This window comes from Falco punctatus, assembly GCF_963210335.1.
Source record: "Falco punctatus genome assembly, chromosome: 10".
In the NCBI taxonomy this organism is placed as follows: domain Eukaryota; kingdom Metazoa; phylum Chordata; class Aves; order Falconiformes; family Falconidae; genus Falco; species Falco punctatus.
The window spans coordinates 34,477,593-34,491,192 of NC_137590.1; the positions used below are offsets into that span (position 1 = coordinate 34,477,593).

Sequence of the window (13,600 nt, forward strand, 5' to 3'; positions counted from 1 at the left end):
TGAGTTTGCTTCAAATGCTGTTCCTTGCTGGCACACAGGGGACACGTGCCCTTCCGTTGCATGTTTTATCCCACTATGCAGAGGGGCAGTTCAGGGCTTGTGGGCTTTAGTTTTCTGCCTGTAGAAATCTGAAGCTTTTAGTGTTTTGCTGTGATTGTCGTCGTCCCACCCCCCACCCCCCCCCACCCCCCCCCGAATGAGAAAGGGAGAGGATATTTCTGATATCTTGTATAAGGTCCTGGAGTTACTGGATATTCAGAGTGTTCCTCTCTTCTTTTGGGAGGCGTGGGGGTGTCAGCTCCCTGGATCCAAGACTTCACCTGTGCCCCCCTCAATGGTCTGAGAGCCAAGAGGTGTCTCTACTCGGGGCATGGATCGCATCCCTCTGCAGTGCACAGGTTGCACTGGCATTTCAGGAAAGGTGTTTTGCATAGCACAGCCAACACCTCCTCAGCTCGCAGGAAGGGGTGAACCTTTACCTTTATACCCACTGTTATCGGGGTAAATCCTTAGCTGATAGGTAACCAAGTGTCATGCACCTGTGCCTATGGCCATTTTCATCTCTGTGAAGCTATGAATGGGTTAACTGTCATCTTGGAAATTGGCTTCACCCAGCTGCCTCTGCTCTGTTTGTTGTTTTAATAGCATCTGCAGAAAGGTCAAACTGTCCATGAGTCCCATACATTGCTCCTGGGCAAAACCAATACAGCACCAGCCACAGAGAGGCTTCCCAGCAGGGAGTTGTGGTGCCTGGAAATCCTCTCTATACTCATTCCTGCTCGTTAATCTTTGCAAACCATTTTTGTCCTCTAAGTGCATCTTGCAGATTCAGAGTAGTGAGGTGAAGCTTCTCCCCCTGGTCCCATTGCTAACATGCAGCCCAGCAAAGATCATGGGAGTGAGATCACTGTGTCCGCTTCTCAAGATATGGGAGATGAATTACTTGGGATGAGGAAAAGATGCTTGAACTTCATGCATCCCCCCTGCAGTTGCAGCCCTCTGGATAAGGAGCTTTCAAGGGCTGTGGAGAACTTGCCGGCACAGCCGCAGAAGGAGTCACTGTCTGCCACATGTATTCAGTAAGCAGTGTGGGTGGATGCTTTACCGAACAGAAGTTTCTGCTTCGAAAGGGGATTGGGTGGTCTGCTGTTCTGGTTTGATGTCTTATGTGTGTGTGGTGGGGGAACTATTTGAGGACAACATAAGGCTACGTATTTTTGTTTGTATAAGGCTGATTTCAAGCTTAAGGATCTTGATCGACAAAGGTAAGGCTCATGATCTCTTCTATGAGTTTACACCCGTGGTACTCCAGGTGAGATTGGATTGTCCCAGGATTTTTAGCCTTTATGTGAAGAAGGCACTGAAACAGCTGAGGGGAAACTTGCAGCTGGCCAGGAGGGCTTGAGCTCAGGACAGCGGGTGGCTGTTGGGAAATTTAATGAAGAAATGACAGAATAAGATTGGAAGCCAGAGGGATTCAGCTTCTTGTTGGAAAGGAAAATCTTTGTTCTGCTATTACATAGACAGCTAGAATCTGAGGACTCGCAGGGAGGTCTGGGGTGAGCTCAGCAGCCAGGTGATGGGTCTGACGGCAGTGATGGTTACGGGGAGAAGCCTGACTTTTGGCTATTGGAGTACCAAGCCCAGTTTATAGGATGGCCCTTGGTGAAAATGAAGCAAATGCTGTCGGCCTTTTGGTAGAAGACTCCATGTGCTTCGGGGGTTGTTCCTGCTGATGGGAAAGCAGCCTCTGTTCATGCTGAGGAGCAGCCAGGCTGAGTCTCCAACAGCAGCTAACGGTAGATACCCTTGTCTTCCCAGCATAAATGTGTAACAGTACTTTCCTAGTACACTCTTCTGTTGTTTGTGGCTCAGAAAGTTTTCATCAGAAACAGAATTTTTGTGTAATAGTCCTTTATGGACAAACTCAGGCAAGAAAAAACCAGCCACTTCTGCAGCCCGTGATTGCCTGTGATATCCTCAGCATCCCATGTCAGCAAGTCCCACACTTTAATGATTTGCAGAGAAGTTCTTCCTCCTGTTTGATGTGCAGCTGCCACCACCCAGTTTTATCTGAGGCTCATGGATTCTTTTTTTCAAGACGATGGTGACTGGGGACAATCCTTCACCATCTCTGCCATTCAGGAATTGGTTACACAGGCAACTGCACAAACCCCAAAATTTTTGCATTTGAAGCTTTGTTCCATTAGAACCTTTTATCCAGTTATTCAATAAAAGGCTGTTTCTGCATAATAGAATTTTGCCCCTGAGGTACTTCAGGGACACTGAAGGAGTGTGTGTAGCTCTCCACCAGCATAGGACTGCATGTGCCTCCTTTCAGCCTGAATTTTCTCTGCAAGACACCAAGTGTGGGTGCATTCCTGAGGGCTGGGGAAAAACCTCGTTTAGCGGTGCCTCTGCTGCTCGCAGGGTGTGAGAGAAATCTCCCCAGCAGCATTTCTGCTGATGTGTCCTTGCTGAGCTGCAGCAGCCAAGGTGGTGCTCATCATGTGTCGAGTTTTCCTGGATGACATCTTAGCTGTTCCATAACTAGTGGCACGAGCCCAGCAGAAGTGCACTGCCTTCTGGTTGTTGTCTCTGGTACAACCTGCTCTGCATGCAAGTCCTCCCTTTGCTAAAGGGGCAGGTAAGGCAGGAAGAAATTGCCAGTGATGTTCAATTAAACAAGCTGAGGAGTTGCCCTGCATTTATGCAATTTCCTGTAAAGGCTATTTGTAGAGCTTTAAATACCAGCTTAGATCCGGAGCTTGTCTACCGTATGGGGTGTCCTTGCATGCCACACCAACCCTTGGAAAAAAGTAGAAGAGAGCGGGGATCTCCTTTGCCTGGGCTCCCAGTGCTCATTTTTTACTTGGAATCAAAAACGATCCAGTGTGTCTGATATCAAGCGCCAAGTCCTCTTTCTTCTCTCCTCTTTTTCCCACATCTGGGCCGGCAAAGAAAGTTTGTTTGCCTCCTGCCTACCTGCCTGGCCCATAGGTATCACCAGCAGAGCAGAACGCTTACTCTGTGGTCAACATGCTTGGTGTTAAGCAGGTGTAATCTCCCTACCGGTTGCCGAACTCAAAGCAGCATCTAGCTCCGACTCCACAACATTGTTAGCAGTGTTCAGCTAACACAAATAAGGGCTGTAGGATCTCTTCACAGCTAAAATAGCCTGTCTCTCTCAATTATGTTCTTGAGTTGATTGTCTCTGTCCTCTAACAACCACATATTTGTGGTAGAACATTAACAGCAGTGGCATCAGGGGGAAGCTTAATGTTGCTTTTCTACTTGACTAAGTGAACAATGTTTACTTACTGCTGGCTAACGATGTCCTTTGTGGATGTGCAGCATGATCTCCAGCCTATGAAAGTACAGTGAATTCTTCGTGAAGCCAAAAGGTACAATACTGCTGGGTTTTCCATTCCTCTGCCAGCGTGGTATATAAGATGAATCTTTATGTTGCGTTGTATGAGATGTTGCAGTGTTCTGTTCTGTCTCTTTTAAGGAAAAAAGAAAAAAAGGTTTCAGGAAAGCTGTAAACCTTTACAAAGAGAAGGAATTTGTAAAAATTAGTTGTTTTGAAACTAGCTGTTGCTATTTATCATATCTTATGGCAGGCATGTTCTTTGTTTTCTGAAAAATCAGCTGTGTGCTAGTTATATTGACAGATCCAAGGCCATTAGCTGTTTATGGAAAAAATGTGGATTGGATTTTGGTTTTAATTGCTGAGAATTAACTCTTGGCCCAAATATTATTAGAGGAAAAACTGATGCTTTCTCTCCTCGCTCCCCAAGCAAAACAACCCATCAAAGCCAAAACCCCAATTAGTAGGAGTGGTTCCAGTGCAAACACACGCACTCGGTGTTTGCCGTGCCAATGCTGTGACACTGTGCCAGTGTGCGAGAGCTGTGGAGTGTCACTGCCTTGCGATGGGCACAGCTGGGGAGCGGCGTGGGGCTGTGCCAGAGGATTTGTGGCAATTTCTGGGGGAAAGAATATCAGTGTGGTATGTTGCGGATACCCATCTGTGTTGAAGTTATTGTATTGATGGTGCTTGGCACACGTTGGTGCTTTCTGTTGTGCTGTTGAATTGGGAAGTATCGGTGAGTGCCGTTGTTCACCTCTTGAAATAAAAAAGAGAGAACTGTTACCAGTCTCCAATTGCTTGCAGATAGGAGCATAGTAGAGTCTGCATCGAACAAGTTTCTGGGTGGCAAGTTTTTTTAACAAAGATCAAGAAGCTGGTGTGATAAGTCATAAAGAAGCATTCCCCTTTGATGAACTTGGGCGAGGGAAACGGCGAATTGTTTTTAAAGATGCTCTTCAGAATGATGGAGCCTTGAAGCTGTCTGTGGCTCAGGGCTATACCTCCGTGTTGTCCTGGCATATCCCAGGATGAAGTCATCCATCCATAGTGCAGCAGGGGTTAGCTCAGGGCTATCAAGCCAGGCTAATCTCCTGCTGAGTAAACACCACAAAAGTTCCTGGATTCGTTCCTGTTTCCTTAAAGGGATACAATCAAGTGCAAGCAATTAAAAGAGAGAGAGAGAGTGAATGAAGTGTAGCTCTAAATATTACACCTGATTTCAGGCTTTCTGCCCAGGGTGTGTATGGGTTTCTTTGGGTTTTTTAAAGAACCCCCCCTTACAAAACAATTGATGTTTTCCTAATTTTTCAGTGTATTTCTTTTCCTGCTGTTCCCTTTGGGAAGGGAGAACCCAACAACCACCCAAACAAATTCCAAACAATGGAAACATTTCCTTGAGAAGGGAAAGAGCAAAATTAATTTTGCACAAAGTATATCAAGAAATAATTCTGTTCTTTCTGCTCTTCTCCCAGCCTTTTCAGGCACCATGGCAGAGCCTTTTAAAACCATTTCTACCAAATGGGTGCCCAGGTCCTTTGAGCAGCTTTTGGAAATTCAGCCTGTGTGGAAGCCAGTTTGACACGGGGGTCAGTGTTGTTCCTCTGCTCTACCTTCACCTGGTCAGATTTGTATGGCTATAATTTTGTCCTTGCATTTAGAGTATATGCTTTTTGCATGCAACTAGGATAATAATTGTAAATGTGTATTTGATCACTGAATCTCACAGTACTATAAAATCTGGGACGTGTAGATGTGACTGTGTCCTACAATGAACGCTTGTTATAGTCATTATTTGCTTTCAAAACATTGGGGAGGGAAAGGAAGGTAGAACAAACAGAGCAAGTGGCATATGTTTGATGTAAAATGGTAGAAGGAGCTGTGAAGCTTTTATTGTCCTTTTTTTCTTAAGTGTACCAGTTCCTCAGCTGTTCCCATGTGACGCTCCCATTCCATGAGCAAGTAACAAATGCTTTGTACTACTGCGCCTTGGCGTGCTTTTGCTGTGCATTTGTAATTGGCTGAAGCGACAGGCTTCTGCTGCAGGACTCCCTTGCCCCTTCATCTCTTTGTGTAGTATCTTCTCACGCATGAGATCAAACCCATCTCATCCAACCTATGCACTGAGAATGTGATCACTGCATACCTGAACGCCTTGTGAATTCCTTCCTTTAAAGTTGTAGGACACTTTTTCTGCACTGGGACTAGAAAGGGTGGGTGTTTTTCTGATGTGTTTAAATAAATGGCTTAAATACTTAGTTTTAGTAGGAGGGTGGGTTTGTTGCTTCTTATAATATTGTCTTAGGCAGAGGTACAGGAGGATGTCTTTTGGGAAAATGCCCAGCAAGTATCTGTGCACCACAGTTTGTGGTACACCTTGGACACCTGCTATGTACCTATAACGATTCTTCTTTAATATTCCCTTCAACCATCACCTCACCAAGAATTCAGCAGTACAGGAAAGCAAAAACCTGCTTTCCCCTGTAGTTCCACAGGACCAAGCGCTGGACTTGCTTTGAAATCCTGGGTAAGCCACTTAGCCGGTTGTGCTTGGTTTTTTCCTTTTTCATTAACTGTTGATTCCTGTCTTGCACTGGGGCTGGACCCCTCAAATCCTGTGTTCAGTTTTGGGTCCCTCACTTCACTGTAGATGCAGAGATGCTGGTGGGTGTCCAGATAAGGGCAGTGGAGCTGGGGAAGGGGCTGGAGCACAAGTCTTATGAGGAGCAGCTGAGGAAACCGGCGTGTTTAGGGGGCTGAGGGGAGACATTCTCGCTCTCTACAACTACCTGACAGGAGGTTGTAGGCAGGTGTGGGTTGGTCTCTTCTCCCATGTAACAAGCAGCAGGACAAGAGGAAGCAGCAGCCTCTTGCACCAGGGCAGGTTTAGGTTGGATATTAGGAAAAATTTCGTCACTGAGAGGGTGGTCAAGCCCTGGAACAGGCTGCCCAGGGAGGTGGTAAAGTCACTGTCCCTGGAGGTATTTAACAACATGCAGACATAGCAGGTAGGGACATGGTTTAGTGGTGGGCTTGGTAGTGTTGGACTCTATGACCTTAAAGGTCTTTTCCAACCAGAACGGTTTTATGATTCTGTGACTGCTAGGCATGCTCTGTATGCAGTGCGTGTGCAATGCCCTGTGGTGACTGGGGTCATCTGAGGACCAGCTGTGGAAAATTTGGCTGCACTCCTCACTTTCCTCCATGTCATTGGGCTGTGGAAAAAGAAAAACAACCAAAGCTGTCATGTGCACATGCTGGTCACGGTCACATATAGATAAGGGCTTGGCTGTTGATAGCATTTTAGCCATGACTTTTCTTTACCTCTTTAATACTGCTTACTGCTACAACAAGAAGTTTCTGAGACAATAAATTGGGAATCATGACCTTGTGACGCTGCCTTGAAAGTAGTATCTCCCCTCTCCAGGGAAAGTATGTCAGATCTGTTCTTTTGTTTGTTGAAACTTGCAGTTTCTTCAAGTTCTGTGTCCAACTTTTTCATTCTTCAGCTTCGAGGCTTTGTAACTATTTTGATGCTTGAGTTTCACATGTAATTATCAGTCTCCAGGAACTGAGTCTTAAAATAAAATGCCAGCTGTCACAAGCATCAGAACCAAATTGGAGGAGCTGACAATCTATAAGCATAGGCAGGTGACGTGACTTACCCAGGGCCATATGGCAAGCAGAGTCAGGATTAAAAATCAGGTCTTATGATTTCCCCAAAGAATGCCATGCCCATGGGATCCAGCTGACTTTCTGGCACAGCTTTGCACAGGACAAACTAGAGTTTATGCCTCAGGTGGATAAACTGCACTTGTAAGACTGGTCTGAGTTACCTCTGTGTAGAAACACAAGACCTGGTGTTAGCTGTCTTTACTGGCCATTGAAGTTCCCATTCTGTGCTGTGTCTGAGAAGATCTGTGTTTGCTTTCCAGGCTCGGGGAAAGTTGTCTTGCAGGAGCAGGTGAATTTTTGCTTGCTGGGCCCCAGCATGCTCTGTGACAGGAGATACCTGGTATAATCCATGGATCCTGAAGACTGGCTTTCTCTCAAGCTCTATATTGGGTTGTTCAGACGCTGGACACTGCCCCAATCTGGACTGTGTAATATCGGAGCTGACCTCGAGCACAGGCAGCCAAACCCCTGGGGCTGGGGAAGAGGGGGCTGCAGAAGAACATTACACACTGAAGCTGTCCAGGGCAATTGGAGCCCGTTGGTGCCTCCGTGTCCCTGGCACTTCCATCTTCCTTGTAGATCTCCTGGGCCCTGGGAGAAGAATTTTTGGTCTCTGCCATGGTTCTCAGATGTGAAGTTGGCAGGAAAAACTTGTTTGAACTGAAGCTGAGACTCCATGGAGCGGGTGCTGGTCAAACCGTGTACCCAGAAAACTGGAATAGTGCTGTGAGGCTTTGTCAGCACCCACTGATTGCAGCAGGCACCCCGTTTCTATCAACATGATCGTGTGACCAGTGAATGTTTTCATACGGATTCAAAGGGAGACTGGACAAGTGTCTTGGAAGATAAGGGAGGAATCAAGTGTCTCAGGAATTGCCCCAGGCTGACAGTGGCTAGAAGCTGGCAGATCTTTTCAGGGAAGCCTTGGCTGTGCTTGGCCTCCTGTTACTCTTCTCTCACCAGCCATTCATGGCCACTGTTGAGGGCAAGATGCTGGGCTAGATGAACCCTGCAGTGACCCGTTGCGGATGTTCTTATGATCTTATGAAATCAGCAGCCCAAGATACAGAGATTGTCCTGACTCTAGGCTAGGTCTGGAAATTAATTCTTAATTGATACTGACTCAAATGACTACCTTGTGCTGCCAGAAGAGATCTGGAAAATTTAATCCTGTTAGGAAGTTGTGGTAGCAACCCCAGGCTTTGTCACTGGAGGTGGCCTGGCTATGTCTCCTTGGGGGAGCCTGGCAGGTTTGCCTGACCAAAAGCATTAGCTGCTCTTACCTGTCTTCTCTGCCTTCTCCACTTGCATCAGGCAAGTGTGGCTTTTCCCAAGCTGATCTTTCTGTCCCCAGGCTGGCTCTGCCGGCCTCACTGTTGGGTACCAGTTGCAGTACTCTAGTGATCTCAGCCTCTTTCAAAGTTGTCCTTCAGTGATGTCCCGTGTCTTGCTGATAAAGCTGCTTCCCCAGCAGTTTGCAGTCATGATCTGTGAGCAGGGAAGGTGTGACAGCACTTGTTAGACAGAGATCTATTTTGTGTTTCATCTGCGTTTATACTATGCAATGCCCTTACCAACAGGGATGGAGATGAAGAGCTTCTCAGTCAGAGAAGCTTCTAGGAGAGAAGTCCATCAGAGCTGCAGTGTATTTTGCTTTCTGGGGCTCTCTCTTATTTGCCACTCTGGTCCTCTACGAGTCTGCATTGCCACTGAAAGAGCCACACCTGGCTTGAAGCCACTTGAAGCAGCTCGAACAAGAGACTCTCCGCTCCAAGCATTGAATAAATGGGCTTGGTCTTTTACATGTGACTGAAATCCTTTCAGAACCTTGTCTGTGTCAGGCTCCCAGCCCTTCTAATTCAGAGACTTTTAGCTTAGCCAGTGTTTGGGAGCTACAGTACAGCTGGGCTTTTGGTAAAACGAGGAGATGCTAGAGGTAGGGATGTAATGGGTCTGACTTCAGCTTGCAAATATCTTGGAGAACAGAACATCCTCCTCGTACAACCTTGTTTGCTGCAGCAGAGCTGGGGAGACGGCGTCTGCGTGGGTTGCTCTGGCTTTTGAAATAGAAATGATGAATCTGATAATAAGAAAGTAAGATCATCTTCTGGGGACCTCGGTGTCTCTTAGGCAGCTAGAGGGATGTTGCAGAGAACGTGTTTCTTATTTGTGCTTTTTCTCATTCTGGCTGTTCTCTGCAATCCTGTTGTGGCTCTTGCTTTGAACTCCCATTTCGTTTCCTCCCCTGCTGCCGCCTGCGCTCGCCATCTGGTACAGGGTGCTGCTTGTGCTGGGGACTGTCTTTGCAGAAGGAATGGGTCTGGCAAAAAGCTTCAGCCAACAGTTATCATTCTTCAGTGTGGCTATGTGATTCCTTACCATAATCACCTGTAAAATCTATGCAGCGTAAGATATTTGGGTCATTTTATTTTTTTTTTCTTTCAAGACCAGCTGTGCAACTTTTACTTGAATGTGAAAAGTAAGCTGGGGTCTTTCCAGCTTCTTTACTACTAATTCATACAGAGTTGCCATCAGAAGCAATCTGACTGTCCAGCTAATGGATAGAATCAATCTTTAGTATCCAAATTTTGCTGTGTTGGCTCCATAAGAAAAAAAAAAGAAAAAAAAAAAGCTTGGTAGGAGGGTTTGTTTCAAAAAGAGAGAGAAAGACATTCCCTGCCTTCCTGCTTGTCATGCTTTCTTACCTTTTTTTCCTCTGCAATATTCCCCAAATCTTGGGTGCAGTTATGTGTCCATTGGTTGGCAGGGATGTCTATTTGATAAAAACATAGAATAGTACCCATTTATAGGTAGTTTTCTGCAGAGTTTCAAATAAGTATCTTCAAGTGACACGAAACAGAGGTGCCTTGAAAAAACATGGATTTGAAAGGGGGAGTGAGGCGTTCTGCTTGTTCTTTGAAGCAGAACCACCCTCTGGCTCACGAACCAGCAGTAATAAATGGAGTCAAATAGCGTGGTACACAATTGCCTTCTCCTTTTGTGTCAGCTTCATATAGTTCTCGCACGTGACATTCTTCCTGGCCATCGTGCTCTTTATCCTCCCATTGTACTAAGAGTGCAAACAGAATTAACTTGTTTGTTATCACAGCATCTATACGTGGCTTTAATTTCTTGGAGATTAAAAAAAACTCCAACAAACCAACCCTCAAGCCCTCTTTGTCTTAGCACTGTTTAAATCTGCTCTCAGCCTGCTTGCACAGCTCAGTTCTGCTTGGCAATGCAGAACACAGATCTGTAGAAGCAAGAGTCTAAAGCAATCAGTGCAACAAGGCTTAAAAAATGTGGTGGTGTTGCTGAAGAAAAAGCTCTCTGGAGGGTGTTGCGTGGCCTCAGTAAGTCGGAAGATGGGTTGGGGTAGGGAGGTGTTGTATGCATCTTTACAGTGCTTAAAGGGGTGCTTTCATTCCTAGCCTTTTTGGTTTAGGTACTTGCAAGTAACGTGAATTATTTTCTTTGGCCTCCGAAATGTCTCCATAGTCATGTGGTTTCCTTCCTATAAAGGTGAACATTTCAGATTAAAATTCTGTTTGGCAGCTTATGAGGTCTCAAAACAGAGGCTGAGCAGAAAGAAGGCAGAACGGAAGGCAAGGGGGGCAGGAGTGCCCAGCTTAATACATTTTTCCCAGTGTAGGAATTGTCTGACCTTTCTTTGTGCCATAATAATGTGAAAGGAGATGGAGTTACTCTTTGGGAAGCGTTAACAAGAAAAAGAGGTGGAGGTCCAGCTGGGGAACCTGGGCGGGAGAGGGCTGGGAGGGACACGTTCCTTCTTCTCTTTGTCACTTGCACAGATCTTCCTCCTATCTGCCTTCATCTTGCTCTGGGCTCTTGCAGTTGTGATGCTGGTTCGGTGTTCGAGGATGGCAAAGAAAAGCAACAGGAGAAGGAAAAGCACATGTTATTACTGAAGGAGCCAAGACCAGAGAGAAGCATCCTGGTCAGGACACGCAGGGAGCTGCACGAGAGCTGGGAGCTGGTCCTGCTCTCCTGGTCAAGCCCCCTGTCTCAGCTAATGTGGGACTATCACCGCACTCCCATGCAGATTTAATTGCGTGCTTTAATATTCCCTTCCCATCCTCTTGTCTGCTGAAAGCTGCCTTTGTCACCTGGCTTTCACCAACAGAGAGTTCTGACTGCCCCACAGGTCTTCTCCTCTGGCTCAGAGGTGGCAAAAGAGCATCTTTGGTGGGTGCAGGGACTGGAGCCCATCACAGTGTGGAGGGTTACGGCTGTGTGGTAGGCTTGGTTACACCCATGTTGTGTACACTGTGTACCTCTGACAGAAACTCCCTCCCTTCCCCCCTCAGTAAGAGATCATGGAATATTTTGGGTTAGGAGGGATCTTTAAGGGTCATGTAGTCCAGATACGGATGCTGAATATTTTTCTTTCAAACTAACAAGGCATGTAACTAGGTGATGTGTGGGGAGGAAATGTAGGGCCGTGTTTGACTGGGGTTTCTCTGTTTCCTGCCCCACAGCTCTTCCATTTGCTCCTGCCCTGGGGGAAAAGACTTTGAGAAGATGGAGAACCAGAGGGGAGCACTCTTGGGATCCGTCCGCTGGGAAGGAGAAGAGGAAGGGGATGAAGAGGATGGGGTAGCTTCTGGTGTTTCTCCTTCCAGCCAAATGAGCAAACTGAAAGATGTGCAAGTGGAGATGCTCGAGAAGGCAAGGGAACTCTTCCAGCTGTGTGACAAGGATGAGAAGGGTTTTATCACCAAGGTGGATATGCAGGTGAGGGAAAAAATCCTCCCCTATCCTGGGAGGAGTTGTCAAGTCATGCGTGGCAGAAGGGGGGAGAATGTGTTAAGCCTTTACTTTTGACAGGTGTGTGTGTGTGTGTGAGCATTATCTCATTGAGATTTCTGGGAGTCAAACACTGACACAGCCGGTTGCTAGGAACTGAAAATCCCAGGAGGGCCTTGGACCTCCAGGGAATTCCAGGGACAAGTGGGACTGCAATTCAAAATTTTTAAGGAATGCATAAAATGAAATAAATTTGCAACAGTTCCTACAAACATTAAGCACGCAGTGGATGGGAAATCTGGGGAAAAAAAATCTTTGGTTTGATTTAAAAAAAACAACTAACGAACACCCCCCTCCCAATCAACAGCAACCAAAAAATCCACCAACCTCTTAACAAAAAAAAGCTGTATAATCTTTTTGTCTCAGTTATAGCTAAAGCCTGATCTCAAAAACTCCTGTTAGGCCTGAACTAAAACTTTGCTCTAGAATAATGTGTTGTGCTGCTTTCTGTTAAAAATAGTATTTGTTAAGAGAATCTCTATAGTTTTTTGTGAGTGTTGTTTTAATGGTTTATCAGAGATGGTTACATGTGGATGGTTTTTTTCCTGTCCCATCTCTCCCTCCATCTGTAATTAGCACTTGGCAAGTCCATGCTGGTCTAATTATTGACTCACTTTGTTTTGGGTTGTATGATGTCTAATTTTGTGTAGTTACATTAGTAAGTCTTTATTAAACTTTTATGTAAAGCTGCAGGTTTAATGGAAAGTAATGAGATTTTAACCTACGCGTTTTGTTATTTGGAAGCTCCTTTGGGTGCCTCTCCGCACTAAGTGCTCTGTACGTGTATTATGAAGGGAAATCTCTGCTCCTTGTCTCTGTTGTGGGAACAATGATATGGTCCTCTTGTGGTTTAACCCCAACCAGCAACTAAGCACCACGCAGCCGCTCACTCGCTTTCCCCTGGTGGGATGGAGGAGGGAATTGAAAGAGTAAAAGTGAGAAAACTCATGGGCTGAGATAAAGACAGTTCAACAGGTAAAGCCAAAGCCACGTGCGCAAGCAAAGCTAAACAAGGGGTTCATTCATCGCTTCCCATCGGCAGGCAGCAGCCATCCCCAGGAAAGCAGGGCTCTGTCACGCCTAACAGTTGCTTGGGAGGACAAACACCATCACTCCGAATGTCCCCCTCTTTCTTCTTCCTCCCCCAGCTTTAGATGCTGAGCACAGTGCCATACGGTATGGAATATCCCTTGGGTCAGCTGGGGCCAGCCGTTCCCGCTGTGTCCCCTCTTGACTCCTTGTGCCCCCCAGCCTGCTCGCTGGTGGGGTGGGGTGAGGAGCAGAAAAGGCTTTGGCTCTGAGCAAGCGCTGCTCAGCAATAACGAAAACATCCCTGTATTATCAACACTGTTTTCGGCACAAATCCAAAACACAGCCCCATACTAGCTGCTAGGTAGAAAATTAACTCTATACCAGCCAAAACCAGAAGGCAGAAGATGACAGAAGAAAGCTAACTCTCTGTTAAGGACTGAACATTTTGTTTCTGATCTGCAAGATTTCCTGCAAGGGCTGGGAACTGAATCCAGACACCTACAAGTCTGTCCTCCCTCTCTGGCCAGAGAGATGGAGCTGGTGCCTGATGTGCCTGTGGAGAGCTCTTGGGAGCAGCAGTGGTCACAGGAGGCTGGCAGTGCCCCAGCCACCTTTGGGCAGGGCTGGAGGGAGGCAGGCAGTGGTTCTGAAGTGGGGAAGGAAAAGGGTTTTGAGCTCCCTCCAAACAAAATAACC

General features: G+C 46.4%; 1 protein-coding gene across 7 annotated transcripts in view; it reads left to right on the plus strand.

Moving 5' to 3' along the window:
• CRACR2B (calcium release activated channel regulator 2B) overlaps nt 1-13,600 on the plus strand; it is a 35,311-nt gene that overhangs the window by 9,080 nt on the left and 12,631 nt on the right. For 6 of the 7 annotated variants that reach the window (XM_080405613.1, XM_080405608.1, XM_080405610.1 and 3 more), the window contains one exon: nt 11,545-11,800. In XM_080405613.1, the coding sequence (XP_080261739.1) occupies nt 11,588-11,800 (213 nt within the window). In that variant the 5' untranslated portion in view covers nt 11,545-11,587. Of the gene's footprint in view, nt 1-185; nt 1,080-11,544; nt 11,801-13,600 lie in introns of those variants that run through there. The other variant, XM_080405607.1, reaches the window with a different exon arrangement.